We start from the raw sequence: 22,598 nt of genomic DNA, 5'->3' as shown, positions 1-22,598 counted from the left end.
ATTTCTCCTTAGCACATGAATCATTTTTTTGGGTCAGCATTTCCTGTGTAGTTAGCCAGTGATTTGATTTACTTTTACGGTAGGAAACTCTTCCTTTGTCAGTAAGCCTTTCATAGGGTGATTTTTATCCGTTGTTTGTTTGCAATACCATACTCCAATGGGGGTTACTAAAGAAAGCTAAGCCTCTTGTTTAGTTTAGGAAAAGCTGTTTCAGACCTCAGGCTGATAGGATTTACAGAGTCTTTGTTTGTTTGTTTTGTTTTGTTTGGTCTCCTGAGAGACAGTTTCTCTGTGTGGCTCTGACTGTTTTGGATTTGCTCTGAGACCAAGCTGGCCTAGAACTCTAAGAGATCCACTTGCCTCTTCCTCTAGAGTACTGGGACTAAAGGCGTGCACCCCCCTGCCTAGCTGGACTTGTAGTTTTATTTTTGGTCCCTCCTGACAGTCTCAGTGGTGCCTGGAGGTCCTTGGCATTCACAGTGATTCTTGTTATACTGTATCAGGATCTATCATGTCTGTTATTGTTTTCTGTTTCTTGTGCTTTTCCTATTTTTGTCTTTCATTATTTTCCTGCCTTTCCTTAAATATCTTCTTCGCAGCGATTCTGTTTTCTCTTCTTCCCTGTGGTTTTAGTTTTCTGAGCTAGGGTCTTACTATGTAGCCCACACAGGCTTCAATTCATATATCCCAAGATAACTTAACTAAGAGCTTCTTGCAATAGCCTCGGAGTACTTGGATGACAGGTATATGTCACATGCTCCCTCTTTTGGGAAAGCACCTGTCGGTGTAAGAGTTGGACCAAATAGAAGACAGTAATGGTCCAGACAGCCTTAGCATCATATTTAAACTGGACTTTTCACCTCAACTCTCCATTGCTTAGCCTAAATCATGCCAGTAGAAGGGAGATATTTTAAGATATGTAAGCAATATAAGCCTTTGGTTGACTCCCTCTGTCCCCCCCTCAATCCCATATGTCCCAGTCATGTTTTACTCCTTCTCCATCAGCAACACAGGCTTTCATTCGGAGTCCTCCCATGGCAGGGTAGCCTGTCTCAGACTTGGCTGTGATACCCCTGGAGTCCCCCTGAATTGCTTCTGTACCCTATCTTTTTACAACTGTTTAGACCTTCTGATGAGGGCAAGCCACCCCAGCACTGGTGACTTTGGGGATTAGACTTAACAATTACTCGTGCCAGGGAAGTAAAATGTTCTTTCCGCCAGGGTCACACAGAACCTGCTGTTGATATTTTGGTTACCTCACTATAGAGATTCCGGTGGAAGGGTCTAATTCATTTTATGCGTCTCACAACGTTGACCATGTTGTTATGGTTTCTCTGTCGATCACGGTTTGGCAATTCTTCTTTTCCAGTGAAGGGCCGTGTGGTAAATATTCTTGGCCGTATGACTTGGTAGAGACTTCTCCTCTCGGCCTTAGCACGAAGAGGGTACAACTACGGAGCGTGGCTGTCTTCTAGTATAACTTCCCAAAATGTGGCCACAAAGATTTGACTTACATAAGTTGCAGTTTTCTGAACCCTGTACTGGGTGACGATGGCTTACTCTGGGACCCTCGTGTTATTATTTCCCCACATTATAAGGTTTTTGGCTAACCAAGATAGGATGATTGCTAAAGATGGAATGATTTACTTGTTTCATTTTGTCATGACTTGGTGCCCCCGTGGACATTCCTGGCCTCATTCCTTCTTTGTCTGCGGCCTTGGTTTCCTGCTCTGAGTAAGGGTCGGTGGGAAGGGCTCTTGCTGTGCTCGGTATGTGTGGTGAACTGTGCTGCTCTTGAGAGACCAGACCATCTCCATCTTGGGTTCAGGCCCCATCTTAGAGAACCTAAAGTTAAACTAGAGTTATCCAGGAAGCCTGCGCTGAGCACTAATTTCCGGGTTCCTCCCCAACTAGCCTGCACCTAACACTAGTTTACAAGTCACTCCCTAACTACCACCAGTCAGGAGGAACGCAGGAAGTTAAGCCTGCGGTTTGACTCCCAACATCAGCCAATTGCACTGAAGGGCAATGATGGGCCCTCAGTCAGAGCTGTCAGTCCCCTGCCTCTGTAAATCTTGCTTGACTGCGCTCCCATGCTTCCCCCTTCTGTCCTGCTGTGTAGTGCGACTGCATCAGTATTGGCTCCTTGGTGTCTTCTGAGGTTGACGAACACTTTGAACAGGCACGGCACATTCTGTCACTGAATCTCCCGCGTTCGAAAAAGAAATCTTTAGGCAAGAGTTTGATCACTGCCCTTTAGTTTTAGCCATCTGACAACCTGCCCCACATCTACTCTCGGATTCCCAGATTCCAGCTCTGCGGATCTTCCCACCTCCCCGGGCCTGTGATCCAACCTCGGGCCTTTCCAAGCACAGAGGTGGGGCTGTCACTCACTTGCTACCAAGTGCTCTTGAGTTGAATGCAAACTTTCAGGTCTCTTTTCTTGTCCGCAGATTGTGGGGCATCTCGCCTACTTTGAGTTTTGCTCTTAGGAACCCCTTGTAGTGAGTGGTGCGAGGTATACATTGAATGCCTTTCAGTGATTAAAATTAGTCCAGGGGCTGGGGAGATGACCTAGTGGCTAAAGGCATTTACTGCCAACCCTGGTGCCTGAGATCCATGGGGGACTGTGAGAACAGACACCTGCAAGTTGTCTGTTCTTTGGCGTCCACACACTCACCGTAGGCACATGCATGTATGTATGTGTGTATGTACGTCTCTACGTCACAGGTGCACACACATTAATAAGTAAATGTAATAAAAACGTTCCACTATCCATTTTTATTTCATGAACAGACACAGTTTCTAGGGTACTTCTTAGAGCATTTAAACAGATAATATATATCTACATATGTTTGGTGCATGTAGGGCTATTCTAGGTTTGAGAATTTTAGCCTCTCTCAGACCTGTCTCTACATCTTATGATAATTATGTTTATTGCCCTCTTACTATATTGAAATGAAAATAGTTAATGCAGTCTACCTAAATTTGTATATCTATTATTATTATTTACTTAGTGTTGCTGTAAAATTATAAAAAATGATGCCCCCCACCCCCCCACACTAGGTCCGGCACCGCAGTGCCCCAAGATATCTGGTGGACATCTTCATCTCAGTCAGCAAAGCCTCTCACCCGCTCTGCTCCATCCCGTATCACACTGCCGATGGCTTCTCTCTGAGCCCGGCAACAATCTCTCTACCCATCCAGTTCCCAAGACAGGTTGCCACCGTACACATGTCTCCAACCACCACACACTCTCTTGAACTTAAACCACCACAACACAATAATTGATAAGATATAATTTGCTCATCTAGACATACAAAGCCCTGTACACATCCATCCCTTAAAAATATTCATAACAACCTAGAAAGGTGCAGAGAGGAATCGTACATCCACCTCCATGTTCTCCTGGCTGCCTTTCTCCTCCTTCCGGTTCCAGTCTCCTCCTCTCTAAAACTTTTCTCCCACCCATCCTTCCTTCTTGTCCAATGACAGGCCTCATTCTATCTTGTACCCTTGTACCCTTGTACCTGCCTTCACCTGTATGACATCATCCTTCACTTTAGTTTACTTTTTTTTTTTTTTTTTGAGGCAGGGTTTCTCTGTATAGCCCAGAGATCTGCCTGCCTCTGCTTCCTGAGTGCTGGGATCAAAGGCGTGCATTATCACACCCAGCTCACATTTGTATGTTTATAAGGAGAAAAAAAAAGTAACAAAAATAATGTGTCTTGTTATGTAAGTCGTTAGGCATGACGAGACTGGAAGACATAATTAGTGAAATACCGAGGCACACACACAGAGCCGCTCTGAGAAGGAAGCACACATGTATAATGGAGCGCCTGCAGGATTGGCAACTCTGGTAAAGGAGCTATGGCCTTAGCTGATCCAGCTTTATAAAGCATTGACGAACCTTCTCAGTCTTTCCTTGACTTGACAAGGACAAAATTCAGTGCTGTAAGGACTATGTAAAAACAAGCAAACCAAGGTTTAGTTCTAGGCTGAGCCAATCAGAAACACACTTTTCCCTTCACAGCATATCTCCAAGGACATAAGAAACTTTGTTGCCTTTGGGATTAGTTTTCCTCTTGTGGAAGTGTCCTCCGTGGGAGGTCTGGATTCTCGTTTTCTGCTAATTAAATGTCTGTCATGCACTGCAACATCACACCAAACAAAAGTAACAGTTTCCAGGGCAACCTTCCTTTAATATTGGTACTGTCCTCATTGGGAACTTCTCATGTGATTAGTTTGTAACAGTTATAAATACTGTGAAAGCCACGGAGACTTGCAGTTTCTGAAGTTATTTTTCGAGTCCGGAATGCTCCGACACGTGGTGTTCTATCACAGATTTTGATTTCCTTTTCTCATCTGAAACGCAAACCTCCTGTTGTCTTTGCTTCATACCGTAATGCTTGTTTTTCCTTTATCTCCCATGATACTTTGTGTGTGTTGTATAGCATTGTTAATTTTGATCTGTGAGAACAGAAAACATCCCAGTCAGTGTTGTGAACAAACTTAATTGTGTTCTTGGTTGGCAGTAGAGCGAGAATATAGGGAAACTGGCCATCATTTGAGAAAGCAGTGTTCACTGAAGTCCAATGCGCCATCGAGGTGAGTTTGTAGAGGGAGGATAGTGCCAGCCATCGTTTCTGAGTGTCTTAGCATGTGGAACAGCTTAGTAGGCTCACTGGTGGGCTTCTCTTTGTTAGCTTTATGGTAAGAGTCCAAGCAGCAGGTCTGAGAAAATAGTTTTAAAAACCCGATTTTTATCATCATGGTTAGAAGACATGGAGTAGCCAGAAACTTGCATCTGAAATGAAACAGTTCCAAGTGGTATGATCATGTTCTGTGTTTAGGACTGATGACTTGATCCTGCTTTTGGATAGATTAAAAACAATGAGTGTCTACAGTCCTCTAAAACCGATGGGAGGATAAGCACACTGCTCATTATTTTCACAGAAGGACTCATGAATAGAATGAAGGAACATTTTTCCTAGTGTCTGTTTATTACTTAGATAGAGCAGTGTTCATTATGTTAAAGACCAGATGTTACTTTTGACGAGAATTCTCTAAATTCTGCCAAGTGTCCGAGCTGATCATTTCTAGTCTCATCATCATCATCGTCGTCATCACCATTGTCATCATCATCATCCATTACATCCCCATTGCATTTTCTCCTCCCTCCACAAAGAGCAAGCCTCCTACAGATATCAGCCAAACACAGTTTAACCAGTTACAATAAGACTAGGCACAAACCCTCGTACCAAGGCTGGATGAGGTGGCCCAGGATTGAAGATGTGTGCCATCACTGCCCGGCACAATTTCTTACGTAACTTTCATTGCCTCATGAAACACAGGCAGACTTGAACTCATTATGTAGTCAAGACGGCCTTAAATTCCTAATCTGCGTCTTCAGCCTCCTGAGTGCCTGGTTTATAGGCTCATCATGCTGGTTCTCTTTCTGACCCTCCTCCTCCTCCGCCTTCTTCCCCTCCCCCACCCCTCCCCCTCCTCCTCCCATCCTTGGCAGCAGTCGGGCTTGAGCCAGGGCTGCCTCATGCTCTGTTCTTCTCATACTTCCTAAAGTGGAACCAGCGTAGTCCTGCTGAGATGTGAGTGAGTGAGGTGTAAGCATTGGGATGAAAGATTACAGAGCGTTAAGCACGATCATCATGGTCATCGTGAGCAACTAACCCTGAGTGGACTTGGTAGTGGAAGCGGTGGGCTCATCAGCAGTGTCTCCCCAACCCCAGGTTACTAGGGGCCTGGCCAGACTGACACAGTAGTCTTTGGTAGCAAAAGGCTCACCAGAACACAGTATGAGTTAGATGTCAGATATGCCTGCGATGGAACTTATGAGACATTCGCTCTGGCTGTTGTCCTGTCCTCAGGGACCACATCCTTCCCTTCAGTCTGCTCACGTCTAGCTCCCTGACCGAGCCCGAGGCTCTTCTCTCCAGCAGATCAGAACATTTGTCTTCCAAACTGTACACTTTTATGAAAAGGGATCTTTTATAATCAAGCCAGGGCATAAGTATGACCTTATACTGTCTTATAGTTTTGAATCTGTTAGCCCACCTGGTATATCTGACTTTTTACGGAAAAAATTTCCCTTTCCCTGTGATTTACTTTTTTAGCCTTGGTGATTCTTTCTTTAATATACTACTATATACATTACCTAATACTGAATTTAGGAATTAAGAAAGGCCCGCTGATTCTTACTGTAGAGTATCCCAGCCTTATAATGACCAGAGGCCAAATTTAAAGGACAGTGTGAGGCCGGGGTGTTTGTGCCTTTGTGCAATGGCTGCTTTCTTGACAGAGACTAAATTCTAGACCTTATGCAGTATTACAAAGTGCATTTTGTACTTTATAGTTCTCTTTGGGCTGTCAAAAATAAATTAATGTTGATGCTTCTCGGTGTTGAAAACAGGTTGGAAGGAAAGTTGACTTCCCCTCCGATGCCCTTTCCTGCTCTTGTCTTCACAGAAAAAAGCCTGGCCGGACCACAAGCGGGAATGCAAATGCCTCAAAAGCTGCAAACCCAGGTATCCGCCCGACTCCGTGAGACTTCTGGGCAGGGTAGTCGTCAAACTGGTGAGTACACGTCACGGAAGGTGCCTGGGTCAGACTTGACAAAAGCAGTCGCTGTTCCTGTTCATATTTAAGGGTGGGACAGCACTCACGTTAAGGTGGACAGTGGAGTATCCCAGGCAGTGGACTAAGATAAGGAACTCCTGTTCCTGTCAGTCACTGGCTTGATGGCAGCGAGGTGCACAGTCCCTATCAATAGACATAGTACAGTCTCTTTCTTGAGTGCATGAGGTAATGGATATTAGCAACTGTACTGTGTTTTTCTGTAACTTTTTTCCCATGAATACACTGCATGTATGAGTCTTCATTGTCCTTTCAAATGAGGGCATAATTAGATAATAATATAGTTGACACTTTCTTCCTCCTCCCCCCCTCCCCTCTTCCTCCTCCTCTTCTTCTTCCTCCTCCTCTTCTTTCTCTTCCTCCTCCTCCTCTTCCTCTTCCTTCTCCTCCTCCTCTTCCTCTTCTTCCTCCTCCTCCTCTTCTTCTTCCTCCTCCTCCTCTTCTTCCTCCTCCTCCTCCTCATTCTCTTCTTCCTCCTCCTCATTCTCTTCTTCCTCCTCCTCTTTCTCTTCTTCCTCCTCCTCTTTCTCTTCTTCCTCCTCCCCCTTTTTTAAATAGAGCCAGGATTTGTGATTTCAGCAGCCCTGTCCACTATAATACAGCAGAGACTGGAGCCCTACCCTGAAGAAGCTTCTAGATTGTTCCTCGAGGGCTGTAGCATAAACGTCTCAGATTATTGCAGGGCCAATTTGGTTTCTTCACATATTCATTGACTTTTGAATTTTTGTTTTCCTTTCATCTCTACCCCAAACTTCTATAGAGACTTTTATAGTGGGAATTTCTTGTAAAGGAGTTTTTTCTTTGGAGATAAAACTGCTTAGGTGAAGTTGCAGGTTAGATTTTAAAATTGTTACTAAGCAATTTCTAAAAAGTGCTGTAGAGACCGGGAGGCACGACTAGGACCTGGCGATGCTCACTGTCCAGCCTGATGCCCTGAACTCTGTTTCTGGAACCCATCGATGGGAGAAAGGGAATGACTGCTGACTGTTGCCCTTTTATCTGCACGCACGCACGCACACAAATAAATGTTTTTTTAAAAATGTTTTTAAAGTTATGAAGAAAAGCGATAAATGATCTATAAAGATGATCTTAAAAGTGTAATTGTAGCTGGGTGTGGTGACTCATAGTTTTAATGCCAGCACTCATGGGATGGAAGCAGGTGGACCTCTGAGTGATCCAGTCCAGCCTGGTCTACAGAGTATTTTCTGGGACAGCCAGTGCTACATAGTGATGTGGTCTCTTCATGTCTCAAAACAAGCAGTCAAGCAAACACTTTCACCAGAGGATCCAAGTGTGCCAGAGGTGCACAATTACATATCAAGGCACTTACCTGGGTTTTAGTGTTTTCTCCTTTTCCTTCACAGATGGATGGCAAGCCGTCAGAGTCAGAGAAACTTTATTCCTTTTATGATCTGGAGTCCAGTAAGTGATCATTCATTAGTTTCTTAAAACTAATCCTGCCAGTTATCTGCTGAACCCCGTTTTCTCTCACCTTTCCAGAGGCTTGGTCTCGGGCAGCCGCTTTCAGCCTGAGGGTGGTGACCATTGGACAACACATATTTCCAAAGGTCTTAGGAGCTGAGGCACCACTCAGTAGCAAAATCACAGTCATGAAGTAGCAACAAAAATAATAATTTTATGACTGGGGTGGTGGTCACCACGACACGAGGAACAGTATTACAGGGTCTCTGCCTTAGGAAGGTTGGGAACCACTGGTCTGGGACCTCACTCATGACGGGCACACATTTACCCACTGGGCTGCCTTCACAAACTGCTTTTAACAGCAACTTTGTTTTTCTGTGTTCATTACATGAAACCTAAAGGAAGTTTTTGTTTTTATAAACAGCTAACATGGTTTTTTTCCTACTTGATACTAGTGTAGATTGAGGTTTGTGAAGGTTTGTGAAGAGACACAGTAGACAGAATAGTGTAATTGAGCATGTGGACCATCTGCATAAGGAAACAGTGCTAGGGGGTTGGTACTGTTAAGAATTAATAAGTATAGGGTATATGGGACAATGTTAGTTTTGTGAGTTTTTTTGTGTCTTTTTTTTTTTTTTTGGTTCTTTTTTTCGGAGCTGGGGATCGAACCCAGGGCCTTGCGCTTCCTAGGCAAGCGCTCTACCACTGAGCTAAATCCCCAACCCCTTTTTGTGTCTTTATTGTAACGCTATACAAGTGTTTTGTTTTGGTTTTTTTTTTTTTTTCTTTCTTCGAGAATAAGTGAAACTCTGCATTGAAAGTAGGAAGTTCTGGCCTTTAAAGGACAGCAGATGAGCCCTTGCTTTATTCTTAGACGCACTGAGCGGGGACCATCAGCCAAGTAGTCCCTTTTCTGTCTGGCTGGGTCGTGCTTATCCAAGTGATGCTGATTTGAACATTTCATGATCGAGAATGCTCCAGCTAGAAAGACTCTTGTAACAGGAGGTCTTGCTCCAGTAAAGGTCACTCCAGACACCCTGAACTGACCTGAGAGGGCCATATCCTGAGCCAAGCCTTGGTGAACTTTAGATGACCCTGAAGCTGTTGTCATTCAAGATGGGAGTTGGAACCCCACTCCATGAACTCAGAAAAAAGATGTTTGGTTGATTAGGCCAAAAGCTGTTTTTTGATTGGTACAAATGCAATCCTTTATTTGCATAGCATACTTCCTCTGTTCCTGGCTCAGTCGTCAGCAGGCTGGGTATCTGCTTTTTCAGTTCAGCCAAGACTCCTTCCTGTGCTGACTTTGTGGTTTTTTTTTTTTTTTTAACATTTAGTACAATAAAAAGCTTCCCTCAGATGGACTTCTCTTGCCTACCTGTGATTTTTATCATGGGTAGAATGGACTGAGCTGGTAACACAAGGAAGAGGTGTGGTGGCTGTAGTCTAGCACCTGAGAAAGGATAGCTGACCAATGACTGGCTCAGGTGTAGAGAGTAAAAGCAGGGTAATTGTCGTAGAAGCCAAGAAAGACTTCAGAAGGCAGTGGGCAAGAGACCAGGGGCCTTGTCTCCAGAAGAGTTCCTTGGGAGTTGAAAATAGAAGGTTCCTCCATCTAATGTGCTTGAGTGCTGTAATGCTGGCACTGGGTCCTGATACTGGGGAACTGTCATCCCTAGCTGATGCTGATTGCTGACAGCCGCTGTTGTGCAGACAGGCTGAGTAGAGCCGAGGATTTTACTAGCATTCTTGTGTTGGTTTGGGCAGCACTGAGTCAGGGCTGTATGCCTCTAAGTTGTGTACCTTCTAAGGTCTGGAGTCATAGACCTCTAGTTCTTTAGAATTGAAGCTATGAACTTTGGAATCTGTTAATCTAACCCATAATCCTTTGCCACATGAGGAAGTACTAATGATTGCCTCATGAGCAGAACCAAGGATCTCAGTTTGTTGGTAGTATAGCTCTTAGTCTAATTGACACTTTGCCTTCTGTTTCTTCCTCCCCTCTTCCTCTTTTTCTTCTCTCCTTTTTTTTTTTTAACCATGTTATGGAGGAGTGACACAGTGAACGGGGCGATATAGGGAGTCCCTTAGTGTCATCCTGTCTTTAGATAGATACTAAGGCAGGTCTCAGGTACAGACGACTTAGGCTCTGTGATTGTATTGGGCATTGTTCCTTCCCTCAGCTACCATGATGGTTGCCAGCTACCATGGATGCCTTAAGGCTCCCCAGATGTGAGGTCAAGCACAGTGCTTGACTATTGTGTAGTTACAGGTCTTCTTCACTGAGCTTGTAGATGGTTCCAGTCTCAAACCAGCTAGAACTGGTAGACTACGTTTGTTATACATTTTACCTACTGTCCTGGACCCTAGGTGCCAGTGATAATAAATTGTTATATAAGAAATCATGGGTTAAGTATTCTGTTGGATAAATAATTTGAAGAAAATATGGGAACCTGACATGAGGAAGAGTGTTAGTTCAATTTGATGTGTTTTTTCAAGTTTTAATAGAGAGCTAATTAGTCATTTTTCTTTGTAGTACTGCTAGATAATTAACACCATTTACACTGAATTCGACTATTAACATTAGCCCCGCTCAGTAGCAAGCCATTATATTGCCTTTGGTGAAACGTTCTCAGATGTTATTAGTCTGGTGGTTCACTATGAGCCTTAATACGGCATGTGTGGTATAATTTCAACCAATGTCCAAGGAGGTCTTATTAGCTTTAGAAAAATCAGTGTATATTTTTATAAAAATATAGTTGACACATAAAGTATTTATATAAATTTATGGGGTCTAGTATATGTAATATAACATATAACAGTAAAATTAAGGTAATTAGCTTTTCAAAAAATGTATCATTTGTATGTATTGGGAACCTTTTGCAAGTTGATATGTTTTAGTAGAAATGATTCAGCGTAAGTACACAATAAGTAATGATGGTCAGAAATCTATCATGTTTCTGTATTGGTAGCATTTAGACTATTTTTTATCTAGTAAGGACTTAAGCCTGCACGCTACAGAATAGCAACTGATCCCTCCTAGTTGACTGTACTCTGGTATCCATCACCCAGCCTGTCTCCATCCCATTGCTATCTGTCCCCTCTCCCATCTGATGACCACTGCTTCATGTTAATGAGATCCTCTTCTGTCCTGCTTTAACTTTGTCATCTTGGTACAGCCTAGAGTCCTCTGAGAGGAGAAGCCTCAAGGAGAATTGCTCGGATCTGGTTGGTGTGTGAACATGTCTGTAAGGGATTGTTTCCATTCTTAGTTCACGTAGGAGAGCCCAGCCCGTTCCTTGAGCAAGTGGTCCTGGGCTACCTATGCAGAAGACCTAGTTCATGAGTCCCTGGGTGAGCCAGAGGGCAAGTCAGAGAGTAGTGTTCACCCATGGGTTCTGCCTCCAGTTTGAGCTTTCAGTTTTTGCTTCACTTCTTTGTGACTGGCCCAGAAATGTAAATCTGATAAACCCTTTCTTCCCCGAGTTGCTTTTAGTCAGAGTGTTTTTTATCACAGCAATGGAAAGGAAACCAGAAACTTTAAAACTTTAAAGCTTTAAAACTTCCTAACGTGAATGAGAAAGTGCGATCTCTGTCTTCTGGTGCCTGGTTTCTAACACCTGGGAGTTTCCTGCTGCATACACGAACCGTGTTTTCTTTATCTGCTCATCCCAATTCCACGTTTTGAATAATGGACATGGTGCTTCAGTAAAGATGGACAGGCAGGCCCCTTGCTGGCACAAGGCTGTTTTGTGTAACCGATTGTGTGCTGTTGTGTAGGAGTGCCTGTTTCACCGAATCTTTGCCGGAATTGACTGTGTTAAGTGTTTGGATAATCATTGGAACAGGAGCAAACTGACATCTCACTAATTTAGTTCCCATTTTCTGGTGATTAGTGCTGTGGGGGATTTGTCATGTGTGGGCTCACCATCTCTTCTCTTCTCTTCTCTTCTCTTCTCTTCTCTTCTCTTCTCTTCTCTTCTCTTCTCTTCTCTTCTCTTCTCTCTCCCTCCGTCCCTTCCTCACTCCTTCCCTCCGTCCCTCCCTCTTTCTTCCCTTCCTTCCTTCGTTCCTTGCTTTGTTTGTTTCTCCTTCCTTCCTTCCTTCCTTCCTTCCTTCCTTCCTTCCTCCCTCCCTCCCTCCCTCCCTCTCCCCCTCTCTCTCTCTCTTTCTTTCTTTCTTTCTTTCAAAATATCTGTCCAGAGCATACACTTTCCTTCAAACAACATCTTTATCAGCATTTCATATTGTTGTGGATTATTTTGAGTTCTTTATATAGTCTAGATATTAGTCCCTTGTGACAAATCGCTTACAGATCTTTCTTCTGTTATGCATGCTGTCTCTTTGCTGTTCCAGTTGTATTCTTTGTGCAGATATTTTTGTTGATGACGGATTGGATCTAATTTTCTAATTTCTGTGTCTCTTGATAGTATATTGGGGTCATCTGCAAAAGCTTTGTGCGTAGGTCCCTGTCCTAAACCTATTCCTTTGTTTCTTCCCCCAATTGTTTTATGGTTTGGGATTATATATTTATGTTTTTGATACATTTAATATTGCTTTTGTGTATGAAGGGAGATAGGGTTCTAGTTCCGTTCTTCTGTATGTGAATATCTACTTTCTGGACATAATTTATTGAAGGCACTGTCTTTACCTGTAGTGCATATTTATGGCATCTTTGCTGGGAATCATTTTGTTGTGTGAACATTAATTTCTGGCCTCTGTTCTGGGTCAGAGGTGGGTGTATCCGTTGTTCTGCAGTGACCATGGTAGGCTTTCTGTGGTGACAGACAGATGTTCTTCAGATGACACATTGTTGCATCTCTAGCTGGTTTGCTCCGGATTGTCTGGCTGTCCGATGATTTCCCCTGTGTCTGTGAAGGACATCATCACTTATTTGTAGGAATTGCGTTGAGTCAGTGTATCACTTGGGTGGTGTGAGCATCTCAACGACATTAATTGTTCTAACTCATAGACACCGGTTGTCTCCTTTAGTGTTTAATTCCCTCCCTCCCTCCCTCCCACCCTCCCTCCCTCCCTCCCTCCCTCCCTCCCTCCCTCCCTCCCTCCCTCCCTCCCTCTGCTCCTTTCTTCTCTCCTCTTTAGTTTCTTCCATCAGAATTCTGTAGGTACAGAGAGCTTTCACTTCTTTGGCTACATTCCTTCCTATGTTTCATTTTGGGTCACAGTTGTGACTTTGTGTTTTGTTTCTTTTGTTGTCAGGTTTACTACAAATGTGTAAGAAGTCTTAGTAATTTTTATCCAGTTTTGTATCCAGATGCATTACAGAATTACTGTATCAATTGTAGCTCTTTTCTTGGGTCTAGAATCTTTCTCTTTAAGGAAACATAAAGAGAAGGGGGCTACCTCCAGGCCTGCCTGTGTTTGTCCAACATGGAGATCCCTCAAAGTTCAGATTTCTCAGGACATCCATGTTTCTGCGATGGTTCACGTTTTATATGGCAAACTTCTGTTGCTTAAACTTCATGTGAACTTTCAATATCTCATTTTCTGTCTTTTCATCCTTTCAGATAATACTGTTTACCAGTCATTCGTGAGCTACTTGTGAATTATTATGAGGAAAAGTCAGTTTAAATTCACTCAATTTGGATTTATGATGGTAGAGTTGTACTCTACAATGTACAAGATCTGGCAATAGCAATGTGCAGTTAATATTGGTTTATTATATTTAATATATATATGTTTGTTTTTGATAGCCGTTTGTTATATTTTATGGATAATGTTGGAGAGAATTTAACCAATGTAATATGTATCATGATTTGTAGTTGTCAAAAGAATGAGGTTGTCAGATAGATTGTACGTCGGGAAGCATCTTGTTTAATAGCCAGCGTTTGAACACCTGAGAATTATTCCTGGCGTTCAGTTAGTGATTATACTATTTATTTTCTTTACAAAAAGATATTAGCAAACTCACTGAAGATAAGAAAGAGGGCCTGAGGCAACTCGCAATGACATTTCAACATTTCATGAGAGAAGAAATACAGGACGCTTCTCAGCTGCCGCCTTCTTTTGACCTTTTTGAAGCCTTCGCAAAAGTAAGTTTGAAGCTTCGCCTCTTGGCTGATGCTGTAAGTCAGTCCCTCACCCTTTGTTTTCTTGTCATTTGCAAACATGCCAGATGGGTCCTGAGGACTACCAGTGCTCTGGGTCACCCTGCATCTCAATAAACAGGGAAAGGAAGTGCTCGGGGGTGACTATGCTGAAAAGGTCTTTCTCATTTTTCATTTTTACTTGGAGATAATTCATTGCTTATACTGCAGATATCCCCGTCAGAGCATCTGTTCCCTGTCTTCAGAAGAACATAGCACATGTATTTCAATACAATCCTGGAGGATTTCTCTTTATTATTGGATTGGTTCTTTCTGTTGGTTGTTTTAGCCATCTGAAACAATCTATTGGAATCCATTCTGATTAATTGACTCTTTTTTTTCTTTTTCTTTTTTTTTTCTTCTAATTGACTCTTAAATGATGTGAAAATACAACGGTTTTTGACTTAAAATAATTGGAAGAGCAGATGAGTGAACCCCTAGATTAGGGGTAGAAAGCAGATTTGTTTGGTGTTTCTTCTGCGGTCCGTTAGTGGGAGGCTCGGGCAGAAGCGATGCGTGGTGGGGGATGGTGTGGACCCAGGATTCTGCGCTCTGCTCTGGACATGTTGTCTTTGTCCGTTTGTTTTCAGTGGACGTCACATTTTACACCAGAAGACGACCATGCCAATTACCTTGAAATTTGTAAAACACATATTTCATAACATCCCATGCTTATTTTAAGGTCTGCTTTCAAAACTACCCATTTTGTAAGAATTTAAGTACCATTATTTGGAGTGCTAGAGATTTCTTCTAGTGATTTTCCCCCCAGAGTTATTTTTATTCTGTAAAGTATGCCCAATGGTTTTCTGATAATGTGATCACAGCATTATATTCTGATTTGTCTATAATTTAAAGGTGATTTGAAATATGGTGGCTACTCTGATTGTTTGTTTCATATGTTTTGAAAAATTGCAGTCTTTAGTAGTTTTATACACACAGTGTACATAGCCTTTTTGATGTTAAAACACTGAAACAGCAGCATTTGTCTAATGATGGCTGGGACATCATTCCTCTTGTTAATGATGTGACTGTCCTGTAGTGTCCTTTTTTGTTGTTGAGAAATCTTCCATAAAGTGACTAAATGCAGTTAACGGTCATGTAAAATGGCTTAAAATGTTGCTAAACTTAAAATGTGAGTCAGTGTCTAATTCTCACTGTTTATTGTTAAACATTTTGTTTTGCTTTGTTTTTCGAGACAGTCTGTCTGTGTTGTCTTTGCTAACCTGGAACTTGCTCTGTAGACCAGACTGGCCTCAAACTTGCAGAGATCCACACCTGCCTTTGCTACTGAGTGCTTGGATTAAAGCCCGAGGCATCATTGCTTGACTTGCTAAGCTTTTTTAGACATGGTTTCTCTGAGTAGATCTGGCTGTCCTAGAACTCACTTTATAGACCAGGCTGTCCTTCCCCTGCCTCCCCAGTGCTGGGATTAAAAGTGTGCACCACCACACCTGGCCCTATTAAACACTTTTAACGACGTTTATCTTATGAAACTTTTTCTATGTTGTATACGAGGAGTATTCTGGCATTGTGACAAACTTTCAACAGTCAGCTCTCCTCTTTCCCACACACTCGTAGGTGTGCTTGCTGCAAAAGTGGAGCGTTTAGGACTTGGGGGAGGGCTCAGGTGGAAAAGTGAGGCACACACAAGCAGAAGCTCCTCACTTCCAGCCCCAGCACAAATACAGAGACTGGCTGTGGGGGTGCACACTTGCAGTCCTAGTGCATACGACATGGTGACAAGTGGGTCTGTGAGGCTACCAGTGTTGTCCAGTCAGGAAGTCCTGGGTTTCAGTGTGTCTGTCTCTAAAACCCAAGGTGAGTGGTTCCCAAGGAGTGACAGAAGAATCCACACTGCACAAGTGTGCACAGGCGTGTGAAAGGAGACATATATATATATATATATATATATATATATATATATATATATCATTGAGAATATTTGGGCTCAGATATGTAACTTTTGTCTTAAAATGTGCTTCAGGAATGTCAGAGGGAAGCAGGTACTGAACCTACTCCTCTACTTCTTTGAAAGAGTGTCACCTGTCACCTGTCTGTAGAAGAGATCCTGCTCTGGCTCTTCCTTTCTCAGGAAAATGATCTCTTTTAAGATTTATTTATTATATATGAGTATACTTTGGCTGTCTTCAGACACACCAGAAGAGGGCATCGGATCCCATTACAGATGGTTGTGAGCCACCATGTGGTTGCTGGGATTTGAACTCAGGACCTCTGGAAGAGCAGTCAGTGCTCCTAACCGCTGAGCCACCTCTCCAGCCCCTAAACTTAAGTTTATGTTCAGTCATGTTAAGTATATGTTCTTCAGGCAGTAACACTGTGACATGTGGGAGGTGGTGACTGCCTTTCCCAATAACAGAGGCAGCTGAAGGCACGAGGTGGCTGGAGATGTGAGATAAGCCCCATCTCCACACATTTCTCTTCTCCTTCATTTTCTCATCAAGTTTCTAGTTAGGTTTTGAGGTGAATTCTTCTGGGAAGAACAAGAGCTCTAATTAAGTCTTCAGACTGAGCCCTAAACATTTGCTCCGAAGACAGCAGTATACTGCAAACTAGTTATTAACTTATGACACCAGGAAAGTACAGCCACCGAGAGGACCGACTCACTTACTTACTTAAACATTTTTTTCATTTGATTATTTTATGTGTGTGGGCCTCCCCTTCATATAGCCAAGTGCACCACACATGTTCTGTGCCCACGCAGGACAGATGACAGTGTTGGATCCCTTGGAACTGGAGTTACCTACAGTTGTGAGCTGCCACGGGTGCTGGGAATGAAACCTGGGTCCTCTGGAAGAGCAGCTAGTGATCTTAATCCCTGAGCTGTCTGCAGCTCTGAGAGGACAAATTTGGTATAGCAACTAAGTCGTCTTCTCCAACCAAGAAGTGAATTTCTCCTGATCTGTGTCTGTTTATCTGTGCATTTGTATATGTGTATGTGTATGTGTATGTGTATGTGTATGTGTATGTGTGTATGTGTATGTGTGTGTGTGCGTGTGTGTATGTGTGTGTGTATGTGTGTGTATGTGTGTGTATGTGTGTATGTGTGCGTGTATGTGTGTATGTGTGTGTATATGTGTGTATGTGTGTGAATGTGTGTATGTGTGTGTATGTGTATGTGTGTGTATGTGTGTTTGTGTATGTGTGTATATATGTGTGTATGTGTGTGTGTATGTGTGTGTGTATGTGTGTGTGTGTGTGTGTGTGTGTCTGTGTCTGTGTTTGTATGTACTGTACATAGGAATAAGAATATCATCTCCTTTGTGGGAGGAAGACTAACTGTAAGTTGCTTGGTAGGCTATCTGCTACATAGTAGGAATGTCTACTGCTGTTGCCTCACCTCCCTGCGTTATTGGTATCTGAGTATAAAATGTCGGTGTTTATACCTCCCAGTGCTGTCATTCAGCGTTGAGCACAGGCTGCCACTGATTGTAAACCAGAGTTTCCGACGGTTGCTCACCGCTGCGCTCAGTGCTGGTGGTGTCTCTCGAGAGGCTGTGAATTACCTGTCTTGATGAGAGGAAGTTTCCCAGACAGAAAATAGCATCTCTGCCCTTGTAAGCCTTTTTGTTTTAGTCCAGGGTTTATTGTGGCAGAAATTCCCTTCTACCTTTTCTCAGCAGCAGCCCACTGCTCCTGCGCACTTTAGGGCTTCTCTGTAGGTGCTGTAAGAAGTAGGTCGTGAATGAGCTCTGTTTCATACTCGTAGCCGAAGAGGTGAGAGCCAGATCATAGATGTCTTGTGATAATTTTCTGAAGTGGACGACAACGTGTAATATTTATATTTATCATGACTATTGGAAATGTTTATGGGTAGGCTAAACTAATTGCTGTAAACAGCTTTCGAAGTTTCTATGGATGCACAGAAACTATTTTTTTAGGGGTTCACTCAGGGTTCCAGAAAAAAAATACTTATCTTTTATTTTAGATTTGCAACTTTTCTAAATGTGAATTCTGATTGATTAGGAACACGATAAGATCTGAGCAATGAAGTAGAAACTGAGCGGGTTACACAGAACGTTCCAGAAATAGACATTAAATTGGAAGCAGCAGAATAGCAGTGACCTTCCTGACCACAGGACATATGTCTTTGTAAGGGTTCCCCGTGCTCTGCAACACCAATTTCACAGTGTCGTGCCGTTGGCGTGGAATATTTTTCATTAGAAATTCCACATCTGTTTGAAAAGATGTTCCGTCTGCCTTTCCCCTTCAAACTAAATAATATCTCTCCTGGTTGCATTTTTATACTTTAAGGCGTGTATGCCATCTTAAATATGATTTTTAATTTAACGAAATGCAATTTTTACTGCCTTTAGTAATATTTGCAGTATATCCTGGTTGTATGAATTTGAAAGAGGGTATTTGAAGGCGATTACTTTTATTTTGGTATTAGGACACTGAAGTTCCATATTCTGTTTCATTGTGAGTGAACTATTTTTAATGGGAGGAGTCAGAGTTTGTAGTAATAAAAATCCCATGGGTTAATAAGATGAGAAGATATATCGATTAAATATTTTGAGGGGCATTAGAGATAAGACCAAATAAAACAGGACTCATATTCCAATTGTAAGTTGCATTTAGTTGGTGTGCACTGTTAAGGCTCAGAGTGCTGGTGAACAGTCTATCTCGTAATTAAAATAAAAAGTAGACAGAAAAAAAAAACGCTAAGCCACCCTTTCTTTCTTTCTTTTTTTTTTTTTTTTTGGTTCTTTTTTTCGGAGCTGGGGACCGAACCCAGGGCCTTGCGCTTCCTAGGCAAGCGCTCTACCACTGAGCTAAATCCCCAGCCCCCACCCTTTCTTTTAAGTAGCTTTTCTTTTTTCTTTTTTCTTTTAATTCTCTGGGAGACTGCAATAAAAAGAAAGAGGGAAGTAGATGTTGATATCTCGGAGTGTCAGTCTAGAACCTTCAGTTGATTTGTGCTTGCTCTCTGCGCTGCCGTGTTGGGTGACTCCCGTGCTCTGAGCTGTCTAATTTGCAGGCAGACTCTTACCTCTCATTTGGAAAGGTCATGAATGTGGGTGCATTTGCCACTTGATGGCTTCAGGCTCACCTCGGATGAAATTTTAGAGCCTTTTTGTTGATGAGCCCAATCGGCTTTCACTACCGCCGCTTACCATCAAGTAGTAAGGAAAGCAATTTTTTGAATTAATAAAGTGATGGATTGTCTAATTACAAAGCTGATGTGAGGTGGCCGTATTGTAACTTTGACTATGTTACTAGATGATCCTAGTGACTGATCAGATGGGCCTGGGTTCCATTAAGGGAAAATATGCTATTAAATATTTAATACCGAGAGTGAGCAGACGCGCCAGGACTGCTAACCTCCAGGCGCCGGGGTGCCCGTACCTATACATTTGGCAGTGACTGCTTGTCGAGGCACTGCAGTGTGCTCCGAGCAGCTGCTGGAAGTCTTAGTTGCCGGGATTTACTTCTCTGCTGGTCTAAGACAGGCAAACAGCCAAGACTTTAACTGAACAATGATCCTGGCATTCTAATTACAAAGTGGTGATAGCAGCCGTGATCTATATATTTTTCTTTATTATAATAGATGGCTTCCCCAAGTAGATTCAAGAGACATTTATTCTCACGTCAGCCCTTCAAGGAAAAGTGAAGTTTGTAGGACACTTGGGCTTTGAAGACAAAACAAACCATCGCTTGCATTTTAATGGTGATATTTATATATCGCGCTCCTCAATTTTTAACTTTTGGTTGATATTCCTCTTCATTTATGTGTAAATAACCTGTGGTGTGTGGGAGATCATCATGGTTAAAGACCAGATGCCTTCTAACTTCTGAAGGTGGGAAGGATAATTAGTGAGCCCATTTATCAGTAGCTGTGCTGCCTGAGGAGGTTAATTGCTTATCTTAGCTCCACTGCTTTTATCAAAAGTATGGAATGACTGTTTGCCAAGCCTTCTGTTTCTTTGCTTGAGCGCTGAAACTGCCACGAGTTCAGATACATTAATGGTGATTACTGAAGATGGCAGGACAGTGGTGTGAAACAGAAGATGCTGCTACTATTGCTTGTGCCCTTTCTTTAGTGACAAAAACCTGCTTCTTGGAGTACTGTCCCAGTACAAGACAGTCAGTCCCTAGCAACCGAAAGACCCTCGGAGCGGGGAGACCCTTGCTCAAGTCTCGGGATGACTCGACCCCCCAAGAACTCACGAGAGACCGATCTTGATGCAATCAACAAGAGGTTTATTGATAGGGACGACAGAAACCAGTGCACTGGGGTCGAGACTCGTATCCCATGCAGGGGTAGAGGAGTTTGACCTCGAATGGCTGGGAGAAGGGGTATTTAAAGGAAAAACCATACCGAATCACAAGGAAGAACCTCCTGTTTCTCATGATTGTTACCAAATCACAAGGAAGAACCTCCTGTTTCTCATGATTGTTCTTTAAGATTTTAATCTAAGTTTATGGTTAACCAGTTCCTGCTACTATGGTCAGCTGCTATTATGGTTAGCTAGTTTCTGGAACAAAGTGGCTGAACCAGCTGGTGCAATTATTCTTTCTGTGATCAGGTAGTTTCTGGAACAAGGCAGTTCCAGAGCCCGATTTTTGGCTTCAACTTTTGTCTACGGGGCAATTTTAAACTTTTTCCTTTCACAACTTTCCTGTTTAGTTGTTGGCCAAATAAGACAGTATAGAACAATTAGGTGTCTTTTCTGTTTTGTGGATGTTACTTTAACGAATACTTACAAGTAGTGATTCAATCTATAAGCATATACTAGGCAGAAGGGCATTTTTAATATCGTGGTGAAATTCATGAAGTTCACTAAATTAGCTGTCAAGTCAGCGTGGCTGACAGACTGCTATTTCAGGAAGTGAAAGCTTGCTATATTAATTACTCCAGGGTGTGGGAAACCTTTCGTTAAGATGCACGTCTACGACTGTATCGTGGCAGCCTGAAGGCAGAGTTTTGCGTGCGGAAAAAGCACAACTGTGGTCGGCCCCTGGGGCAGTTTTTCAAAAAATTAATTGTTTTAAAATGAAAAAAAAATCCCAAATTATCATTGGATTTTATTCATTTATTTACTATTTTTGTTTCAACGTCTTGATTCTACTGTGCCAGATTCCCGAGTACTGGGATTGCAGGTGTATTCTACCACACCCAGTCATCCTCATATTTCAAAACCTGTAAGCCTTCTGCACTGGCAAAGCAGGCTTCGTTACCATTCACGTTCCCTCACAGGGAGTCAGCTTGCCGTTGATGCCCAAAGCCTGGGCCGTGTGTTAGGGAAGGCTATAGCTGCACACTAACGGGGTTGTTTGGGAACACAGAACATCAGCTTCCACCTATTCTGACATATCCTGTTAATTTCCCCCAGTAACCTTTAAAAATAAATGAGTACAGTTGTAGTTTGCAGGCTGTATTAAAGCAGATGGTGGGCCAGATTCGGCCTGTGGGCCATTATTCGGTAAACAGTGAATCTTTTCTGGAAGCCAGAAGACATTCTGCACATAGTAAGAAACAGAATGTACTGTCAGAAAATTCTTTAATTTAAAGAAATAGAAAAAGGCAGGGGGAGGGGTGGGTGGGTAGGAAATGATTTACTTTTCCTGACAAGTCATTGGTTCTATTGTTTTTGGTTTCCCATACTATTTATCCACAAATGTATATAGGCACAGTCCCTGGCTTTGCATTCAGTTTTAACTCTAAGATCATTTAACTCAATAATTTAAAAAGTCTTTCAACTCAGTAATATAATAAATAAGACATGCAGTTATGCTAAGGAGAGAAAGAAAATTTTCAAGTAGAGAAAACATACACTTATTAATCTCTTATGTATTTAAAATATATCCCGTCTTTGTTTATATGTATTTTGAGGCAGTGTCTCACAACGTAGGCCCGGTTGTCTTAGAATTTGCTATGTTGACCAGGCTGGTCTTGGAAACACACAGACATCCACCTGCCTCTGCCACCCAAATGCTGAGATTAAAGCATATACTACCACATCCAGGTTATTTTTTAAAAACTTACTATTATTTACTATTATTACCAGGGAGACAATAAGGGAGGGAGAACAAAAGAGGGGGGCTCACCTCAAGGGCATGGTGATCAGAGCACAGCTTGGTGGGTTCTCTTCTCCTGCATGTTCTGGGGATTGAACTAAAGTCATCAGATTTGTCTGACAAAGCTCTAACAGCCAGAGCTAACCCCCTAACCCTGTTCATTTGTTTTTATGAGATAAGGTTTTGCATTGTAGCCTAGGCTGTCCTGAAACATTTAATCCCCCTGCCTCACATCTCTATCTCCTGGTTGCTTGGGTTACTGGTGTATATCCCCATTTTTGTATGTGTTTATAGTTGATCTATGTGTGTGTGTGTGTGTGTGTGTGTGTGTGTGTGTGTGTGCACCCTGTGCATGTATAGGTTGGCTCACATACA

General features: G+C 42.5%; 1 protein-coding gene across 5 annotated transcripts in view; it reads left to right on the top strand.

The window, feature by feature from the left end:
- Nucleotides 1–22,598, top strand: part of Smyd3 (SET and MYND domain containing 3) — a 556,948-nt gene that overhangs the window by 101,678 nt on the left and 432,672 nt on the right. For 4 of the 5 annotated variants that reach the window (NM_001025762.1, XM_039090987.2, XM_039090988.2 and 1 more), the window contains exons 3-5: nucleotides 6,487–6,594; nucleotides 8,019–8,076; nucleotides 13,993–14,129. In NM_001025762.1, the coding sequence (NP_001020933.1) occupies nucleotides 6,487–6,594; nucleotides 8,019–8,076; nucleotides 13,993–14,129 (303 nt within the window). Of the gene's footprint in view, nucleotides 1–6,486; nucleotides 6,595–8,018; nucleotides 8,077–9,981; nucleotides 10,027–13,992; nucleotides 14,130–22,598 lie in introns of those variants that run through there. The other variant, XM_039090989.2, reaches the window with a different exon arrangement.

The sequence above is a fragment of the Rattus norvegicus genome, chromosome 13 (genome assembly GCF_036323735.1).
Source record: "Rattus norvegicus strain BN/NHsdMcwi chromosome 13, GRCr8, whole genome shotgun sequence".
Lineage (NCBI taxonomy): Eukaryota > Metazoa > Chordata > Mammalia > Rodentia > Muridae > Rattus > Rattus norvegicus.
The sequence above is the reverse complement of the archived record's forward strand: the minus strand, read 5'-3'. Positions and strand labels throughout refer to the sequence as shown.